The sequence below is a fragment of the Acomys minous genome (genome assembly GCF_964271855.1).
Source record: "Acomys minous genome assembly, chromosome: 18".
In the NCBI taxonomy this organism is placed as follows: domain Eukaryota; kingdom Metazoa; phylum Chordata; class Mammalia; order Rodentia; family Muridae; genus Acomys; species Acomys minous.
In genome coordinates this window covers 40,267,523-40,277,058 of record NC_140501.1, presented here as the reverse complement: position 1 = coordinate 40,277,058, position 9,536 = coordinate 40,267,523, and the positions used below count along the sequence as shown (strand labels likewise).

Here is a 9,536-nt window from a genome sequence, read left to right as displayed (position 1 = left end):
TTTATTTTTAAAGCTATATTATGTAGAGATACATATCAACTACATTTGCTTCACATTGTTGAGATTCAGGGTTTTTCTGGAGTAAATGGACTTCCTAATGTATGACTAAAAGCATTGTAAAATGTGCCTAAGTACATTAGATGTGTCTGGCAAAGGAATTTTGAGAAATGGGCCAGACTTGCCCAAAAGTGCCCATTCCCAGAGTACTGCTTCTGTTTCCCCATTTCAGATGATGGGAGCCTCTAACTTTCTACAGAGTTCTGAATAAGAGTCTCTCACTGATGTCTTTTTTCTTTCTTTCTTTTTCTGTGTTTGTGTTTTGAGACTTCTGTTTGTTTCTCAAGTTTTGCTTCTTTTAGTGTCTTAAATCAGTCTCAAATGTACTGTCACCAGGGTTGACCTGACCTTGAACTCCATCCTCCTCGTTTCTACCTTCTGAGTGGCATTACTGCATCTGATGCCTGCTTTCCCCCTCTCTCGTGTTTTCTTTCAGAGATTAGGGAATAAAGCACTATGGTGTTCCGAATTTTCTGATAAGCCTTGGGTTATTTGGAGAACACCTTTTGCTCTAAATCCTTCTAAAATATATTCGTCTAAAATGATAAACTAGAAAATATATTTGTGGTGAAGTGGTGTAGGACTGAGTTAAGTTATGGGGACCAGGCAACACACAAATGATTTAGTGTGTGAAAAGATGTTCAGCTTTACAGATAATTTATACACTTGAGACAGGGGCTCAGGTGAACAGAATTTATGTTAAAGGTGGGGCTTAGTGGTAGAGTGTATGCTGCTAATGTAAGATTTGGTCTTTCTTCCTCTCCTCTCCCAGATAGGATCTTGGTGTGTAGTACAGGCTGGCCTGCTAGTAACATAGTCCAAGCTATCTTTGACCTTATGGCAACCCTCCTGCCTTAGGATTTAGGAGTTCAAAGCCAGCCTGGCAAGTCTTAGAACTGGAGGTTGCCTGGCGTGTTTGACATGCCGAGTCAGCTATGCAACTGAAACATTGAGCAAATCTGGAAAATGAGGCCCATAGATTTCATATTACATATGTGCACTCACGTGTGCACGTGTACAGACACAAGCAATGCCTCCCAAGTATCAATACCAAAAAGTCTTGGGAATGACAGTAGACGTTAACATGTAGCAGAGGTGGAATGAGAATTGGAATTTGTACATCTATCAGTAATTATAGTATAGTTACCCTGGTTGTATAGATATGAGTAAATTTGTGTTATGGTGTATTTTCAGGAAATTCTGAATCTTCTTTTTGCCCTTTCTTTCTTATATACCAAATGACAAGTAATATCACATTATTGTAATCTTTGCTTACCATAGCAGTTGTTTTGCAGTGTAAGTACAATTATAGCAGAATAAATACAGAGATGAAATTGGATTACACAGAATGGCTGGTTGTGAACAGGCCCGCAAGGATAAGTGTGGTATAGGATTTTATATTTAATGGTCTTGTTAAAACCAGATCAGCAGAGCACATTTTTATGGCCCATCTGCTATGACTAAAGGTAGTTTTGAAATCTCTCATTCCCTAAGCCATATATTTGCATTTCCTGCCTGTCAAGATGATGAGACAAAAGGAGAATAGATGGAGAATTTTAGAGCTAGAGTGGATCTTAAATAGTGTTTAGTCCAAACCTTGTGTTTACAGATGCTCCCCACTCCCCCGCCACCCAGTGTTCTCATGGCCTTTTCTTCATAATGGTTCTTGAATCTTAACTCAACTAATCCTCTGGTGACATCACAGCTTCTCAAAATACCAGGAGGCAGTTGGAATTATGATGCTAAGAAAGTGCTGTGCATAATATTTAGGGTTCACCTGGGAAGCTTAGAGGTTTTGTTTCTTTTTTTGAAAGTAGACTTTGACTTCTCCCCTGAAGATTTGAATCATTAGGCTTGGGATTGTCTAGTAGGCTGCAGTCTTAATGAACTGTTGATTTGGAAGCAGATGACCGGGAGTGGTATTCAGAGCACTTAGTAAAGGAGAATGCAAAATTTTGAGGTTGTATTAGTCACCTTTAGGGCCTTCTGGCCGTTTTTAAAGAGTAAAGTATTGCTTTGAAAATGTTGGTTTCTGTTAATTAACAAACAACAGGGCTGGGGGCTAGAAAGATGGCTCATGGAGTTAAGAACATTCACTGCTCTTGTGGAGGACCTGTGTTCATTTCCCAGCATTCACACGGCAGCTAATGACCACCTATAACTCCAGTTCCAGGGCATCCGTACCCTCTTCTGGCTTCCCTGGGCATCAGGCATGCACATAGTAAGTACACATACATACATACATTCAGGGAAACGCTCACATTAAAGACAGGGCTAGGAAAAAGGTTATTGGCTGAACACTTGCCCTAGTGTGTCTGAGGCTTTGGATTCAATTTCCTGTGATACTAAGGGTTTTCTGTTGTTTTTGTAAGGCAGAAGAGTTGCTCAGTGACTATTTTGACTTACGGGGACCTTAGGATGAAGTCTTAGAATCAGCGTCTGGCACTGCATGTGAAGGAAACCTGCCATTGCAGTCACAGTGAAGTGCTGAGAACAGGGGTTTGGGGAAGACACCCATTTCACTGCCTTGTGTTTAGACTGACAGCGACCACACACTGCCCCTCCTTCGTAAGGAGGCATTATTGGCAACTGAGATATTCTTAGTTAATGCCTATATCATGCAAAGGTACAGAGTGACTATTTTAATGTGTGAATGATGGTTGAGAGGTATTGATGTTAGTTTAATGGTATGGCTTCAAAAATGTTTATTATCAGGCTTTAGTTATTACTGTGGTGGTTTCTAACCCCCAGTCAATCAATCAAAAGTCACAGACACCTGGGGTTGTATTTTAAAATAGCTTTGGTTCACCTGGGGCGGGGCAGATGTTTATCCTTCCATATCTCCCAGTCTCTGTCCCGTGCCATCTGCTTCTAATAATTTGTGCTACCTCCCATTCATAATCCCAAAATACTAGCTAAAATTGTTCGTCTGGACCATGTCTTTCCTGTGGAACTTCTGAGTTCCTCCTTGGGCCAACATGGCTCTTTTCTGTGCCATGATGAGACTCTTCCTCCTTCCTCCTCTGGTCCTGTCGGCTTCTCTTTCCCAAGTTCCTCTCTGTCCCAAAAGCCCATGTGCCTTTGCCACCCCTACTCACCTTCCTCCAGCCCTGCCCAGGTACTGGCTTGCTTTATTAGTCAAACTGGGAGGCAAGGTTAAACACCAGTACTTGGGTTGCATGACCGTCGGCAGTAAGAATCTCAGGGGGAAGCAATTAACAAATACACAGCACCAGAGCATATTCCAACAGAGTAGGCTAGTAGAGTGGTAGTGTACACCTTACAGAGAGCTGTGTGTGTGTATGTATGTATGTAAGTATGTATATTAATAGTTACCTTAGTAACAGGAATGTATTTGTTGGTTTGTTTTTTGAGATAGGGTCTATGACAGGCTGGCCTCAAACTTGTAACAATCCTCCTGCCTTGGCCTCATAATGTGTGATTACAGACATTGCACCATGCCTGGTTTTGGGGATATGATTTTAGCTGAAAGCAAACTGGCTACATTTAGCAACATTATGCCCTTCTAAAAGAAATTTCATGCTTGACTAATTGTTCCAGGTCTTTGGCTTGTCGATATAAGTCAAGCTCACTATAAAATAATAGGTAATCATGTAGGCTAAGTAAGGATATAGGCTTTTGAAAATAAAATTCATAGCTATTAAATCTACAACATGGAATGTAGAAAAATAGGAAGTCACAATAGCCATGTTTCAAAAAAGTCAAGTAATTGCAAGTAAATTTGCACACAAATCAGTTAAAATGTACATATAGGTATTTCTTCCAGACTGCCTTGTTGCTTTTAGAAGTTCTGTAACTATCCACAGAGGAGGGTAGAAAAAAGGTTCAGTTTCTTGGAGTTCCAAGTCCGTTGTTACAAATCGTGGTTGAACAGAACATTTACAAAGGAGCAGGCACAGAGGGGAGCAGAAACAGGAAATGCCATTGCTTTTTAGTGAACCAGTAGCAACTGGGGCATAACCTACTCATTGTTCCTAATTGAGTCTTAAAGGATTTTATGTGAAAAATGATGTATGTATGTCCATGTGCATGCCTGGTGCCCATGGAAATCTGAAGAAAATGCCAAATTACTCCCTGGACCTGGGTGACAGGATTGTCACTAGCTGCCATGTGTGCATTGGAAATCAAACCTGGGTCCTCTGCAAGGATAACAAGTGCTTTTCATTCCCGAGCCATGCCTCCAGTTCCTAAATTTGTTCTTGTTTGAGATAGGGTCTCTCTTTGTAGCTCTGGCTCTCCTGGAACTCTGTGTAGACCCAGTTGACCCTGAACTCAACAGAGGTGCATCTGCCCCTTGTCTCTGCCTCCAGTGCTAGGATTAAAAGTGTGCACCATCACCATTAGTTTGTAATTGGCATTTTCAATAGTAACCTACTTTAGCAAAATATAGGTATACTATTTCCGGTATACCTATTACTAATTTTTGTTTTCTAGTGATAACATATAGTACCATACTAGAGAATAACACCTATATTTTTATGTAAAAACAACTAAAATCATAAAATGTCATTGACACAAATTTGTTGGAAAATAGTGGTAACTATGTGCTAAGCTTCGGCTGTACATGCACAAATCTATCTATACATAGGTTTGTGTATATCTCACATTAAATATTTAAAAACTGAATTAAATCCTTTTTAATGTAAACAGTTAAATAAAACCTATGGTGGTGCATGCCTATTATCGCAGCACTTGGGAGGCAGAGGTAGGTGGATCGCTGTGAGTTCGAGGGTAGCCTGGTCTGCAAAGCGATTCCAGGACAGCCAAGGCTACACAGAGAAACCCTGTCTTAGGAAACAACAACAACAACAACAACAGACCACTATGGTGATTCCCTCCAGTTAGTTAAGACTAACTTGTTCTGTAAATTTGATTCTAATACTATATCTTTATTTCAAAATGAAATACACTTGCATATTCATGTAGAATATGAGCATGTATATCTATGTGTACACACACACACAAAATACAGACATTTAAAAAAGAAGTTCAGCTTTCCTTCACAACCAAAGCACCCTGCATGCAAATGGTGTTTTTGCTAAGGTTAGTCATTGTTCAGATTTACATCTTCGTGTTTGTAATATGCTATCAAAACTAGCAATGCATGTAGGTGTTTGTCAGTTCCTTCCTACTCCCAGATAAATCAGTTACCTTTAAAAGTGTGGTCATTTCTATGAAGTACAGAAACAAACCACTCAAAGCATCTGTGTTTTTGTAAAATGAAGATTGTATTTCACTGTAATAAAATCTGATGTAAAATAAATGGTTGAGTGGATTGAATAATTTTTAGTGCATCTTTTCAACATTAGAATAATTTGAGGCGGTAGAAGAAATGTAGGGATGAAGATATGGTCACACAATTATGATTGAAACCTAGTAGTACATTTTGTTATTTCCTTTGTGTCCGTTGACACCTACCATGTTTAGGACTTAGTTAGCCCACTGTTCTACTCTGGGTCCCATTAGGGCCTTGAAAACCAGCCTAAAATGTTCTACTGGTGGTGGTTTACACCTCCACTGAGAAATAAGTGTCTAAAATACTAAGGCATCACCAACACAAGGATCTGTATACACTGATATGTCTTAGACAAAATTCAGTATAGCAAAAGTGAGCTGTATTTGTAGTTTGGGATGGGCCTGTTTACAGGCAATGCAGGCTTAGTACAGAGTCATGGGGAGCTTTGGCTTTCGCTATGTCCTCTCAACTAAACGTTTTTCTCTCCTCACTTGACTCTTCTTTTTCAAAGTAGAACTTAAATATTTTTTCCCCCTAAAGAACACTTTGGCTCTCCTGTCATCCACCCAAAGTTAATAGACAGTTTTTTTTTCAACTGTTGATGTTCTTTGTTTTCAGTGACTTTATAACAATCATCTATCATCTATAAAAAGTAAACAATTCACCTCTATTTCCATCTACTTGTACTAGCATCTGGTAGAACTTTAAAAAGGGAACCTCTTGTAGCAGACAGCTTTGTGTTGTGATCTGTGCTCCTTGCTAAGCTGCCCCATGACGTCTGGAACGTCCCCTGTTCTCTGGGAAGCTACCCAGGTGCTTCCCATAACAAAATCCAACCAGCCACCTCCTTACCTAGAATCTGATTGTTTCCTACTTGCTGAGATGTAGCTTCTGGTCGTTTTTTCCATCTTGATATTTCCTGCCCAAGTGCTCCATTCTCAATGTGTCCCACTTAGTATCACACCTCTCTACCTTTCCCAATATATTTCCTCTGCCTGGGATGCCCACGCTCACTTCACAGGCTAGCCCTTGCTTACATGAAACCTCCCAAGTAGGCCTTCTGCCAGAAGCTCATTGCTTCCACCCTCAGGGCTTTTCTCTTTGGTCTTGTTTCTAGAATACAGTGCAAGTCTCTAGCCTCTGAGGGGGTGTGAGCACGGGTAGAACTATACAGCCCATGTTTTTGCTTGGCTTATAGGAAAGCAACCACCTTAAAGGTAAAGCTTGAAAAACTGAGCTGCAGGAAGTAGCGTCTGCTTGAGAACAACATGACATCACTGCACGTGTAGTCTCTCATTCTCCAGGTGCCGATCCAATCCTGATTATCCCACTAAGTGGAAGCATTTGATAACCAGGCATTAAAAATTCTGTACCTCACAGATTTTAAGTGACAAACACTAACATAACACTAAACATACAACAAGATTTGTTCACAAAGAGAGTGTGTTGGCCTTGAGACCTTTCTGCTACCTCAATTTTGTTTGGGTAAAAATTTCTCTCAGGCAAGTTGTGTTTTTCTCTCCCAAACTATGGGATTCAAAACTAAAATGTCAAGCTTACAGAATACTTCTGTACCCTCCTAATCTAATATTGAAATTTCTGAAGACAGCGCTTGTTCCGTGAGGTGGTTTCTTTATGTCATTAGAAGTAAGCAAGCTGTTCCTCCCCAGCTGCACCTGCCGGGCAGCTCCGCCAGCCCTTTTCCAGGAGAGCGGCTGCCTGGTAATTGGACTATATGGCAGCCTGACCTGTACCACAAAGGGGAAACCATGGTGCTTCTCACTGTGCGGCTGCTTGTTGAGCACAGATTGACAGGAGTATGAAGACATGCTTCTCAGAATGTCACTAGCATTCTTCCCCTGTGTCTCATTTACCCTCTTTGTCCTAAAGCTTTCCTCCTGGGAGGTGACTTCTTTTTTGGTTGTTTTGTTTTGTTAAAGACTGGGTGTCTCTGCGTAGTCCTGGAAGCTGATCTGTAGACCATGCTGGCCTCTAACTCAGATCTGCCTGCTCCTGCCTCCTGGGTGCTGGGATCAAAGGTATGTGCTACCACTGCCCAGCTTGGAAGGTGACTCTTAACATGGGTTTGCCTCCTGTTGCTCACTTGCCAGTGAGAACTGTAGGTAATAATTCCACATGAGGGACCGCATTGAATTGCAGTGTTTGCTTTTAGGTGAGTTCCATTCTGTGTAAAGCATGGAAATCCTCCTCCCTTTCTTTGAGGGTTTTGTTTTGTTTTGTTTTTCCCTTTCTGGAAACCCTGGGCACATTTGCAAGACTTGGAATTAACAGTGAAGGTTAAGGACATTTGAATTTCATATAAACAATAGAACTACTGGGATGATTTCAGTCATGATTTGATTAAAAGGAATTCAAGTACATGACAGATCTAGGACAAATTGTAAATAACTTTCCATGTTCCAAAAGTAGCTTTTAAAGACTTGCAATGGGCTTTATTGGCAAAGCAAAGAGTAAAGGGATAGTAATTATAGACTTAAACTACCCTTTCCATACATTTGCACACACAGTTGAGAGGTTCTGTTGTAGATAGGACAACATTATTCAGGCTGGTATAAAATACTTTATGGTCCCTTGGCATGAACATGCTTTACACTTCTTTGGTTGTCAGCTCTCAAGTGAATTCTTGCTTGACAGTACCTGATAGATGAAATAGTTTTACACCATGCCCAAGATGCGGGCAACCCACCAGCTACATGGCATGACAACTCTGCAGGCCGAACGGCATCCTTGATAATTATACGGCCATGGGTAGTAGCCCCCCAGCGGCTCGCAGATCTTCTGGCAGTGGGTGTAGCTCCGCCTGCACTCTATACAGCAGATTCCTTCATGGTCCAGTCTAGGGTCAAATGTCATGCTTTCTCCTTCCTGCTGCTGTGATAGGAAAGACAGTTATTTTCTTTTGAGGTTACATCATACATGTTATTTTAAAATAAGCTCCCACGTTCACCACTCGAAGAAATCAGCACAGTCAGTTGTAAGTTTTCAAAAGTGTAAGCTGCCTCCACTCAGAACTACTCCTGACATCAAGGAACCGTTGCCCACGTAGCCTGTCACCAGCAGAAAGTTGTGTGGTGTCTTAATGACATCCTGAAGTTCTCCATGCCTACAGGAAGCCATGATTACCACTCAGTAGTGACTCGCTTCGTTGAAGTAACACAAAGAGGAAGCATAACCAGAAGGGTCGTTCTGACACTAACTTTACGTTTAAGACAGGACAGTGGTGTCTTCCTGCAGTGATGGCTCCCAGAGCTCTGGGGTGCACATTTTAAACTAAATGATCTGGGATCCCAGAGCACTGCTGAGTGTCTTTCGTCAGCCTTTTGCTTCTAAATCCTTCTAAAATGCAATAGTCTAAAATGATAAACTAGAAAATGTTTGTAATATGAGCAGCAGTGTAGGACTGAAGAAGATGAGGAAGAGGCCTTTAGTGTTCTCGAACATAGGTGAAATAAAACTCCCCTGTGGTTGCTAGAGAGATCACAATACTGGGAAGGACTTGTCTTCTGCTCCATCTTACATCTGGTTTATGTTTTCAACGATGTACAGGTCAGGTTTCTGTATGTTGTAAAATATGCATTGAATATACTGGCAAGACATGGTCTCACACTAGCCCATTAGCCTTGAACTCAGTTTGTAGCCCAGCTTGGTTTTGATCTTGGAGCAGCCTTTGCTTGAACCTCTTGAATGCTGGGACTATAGTTACGAACAACACACTCAACAAAATCCTTAGTTTAAAATTCTCTATTTAATCTCAACACTGCCCTGTGAATTGGTTTGTTGTTGTTGTTGGGGTTTTTTTTTTTCTTTAAGTCTAGTCAATCTGAGGAAAGTGAACATTTTCTTGAAGTGGGAAAACGTTTATGGAGCATCAGTACACTTGCTTATTTTGACACCTGCTAACCTGTTGTCAGGTTTACTTGTTTTTTTAAAGTACTATAAAGAGGGTTCTGGTACGAATTTAAGGAAGATTGAAGGCATCATGACATTTCAGTCCTAAGTAGAAAAAGCACTTCTAAAAGGAATGAATGGTTATTGCACATCTTCACTGCCGTTGTCACACGCAGGAGAAGGAGCAATCTCTAGACTCTGAGGCATCTGTTCAGATACTATCTCCAGAATGCCTGCTTTCTTCCCTCAGACTGTTCTTCAATTCTTCCCCCTTATCTCTTGAAATAGGCTCATTTAGAACAAAGAGCAGACA

At 41.0% G+C, this 9,536-nt stretch overlaps 1 protein-coding gene across 2 annotated transcripts in view; it reads right to left on the bottom strand.

Moving 5' to 3' along the window:
* The window catches only part of CNMD (chondromodulin), a 33,504-nt gene continuing 23,968 nt past the window's right edge, over positions 1–9,536 (bottom strand). The window contains exon 7 of one of the 2 annotated variants that reach the window (XM_084767956.1): positions 1–8,203. In XM_084767956.1, the coding sequence (XP_084624082.1) occupies positions 7,991–8,203 (213 nt within the window). In that variant the 3' untranslated portion in view covers positions 1–7,990. Of the gene's footprint in view, positions 8,207–9,536 lie in introns of both variants that reach the window. The other variant, XM_084767955.1, reaches the window with a different exon arrangement.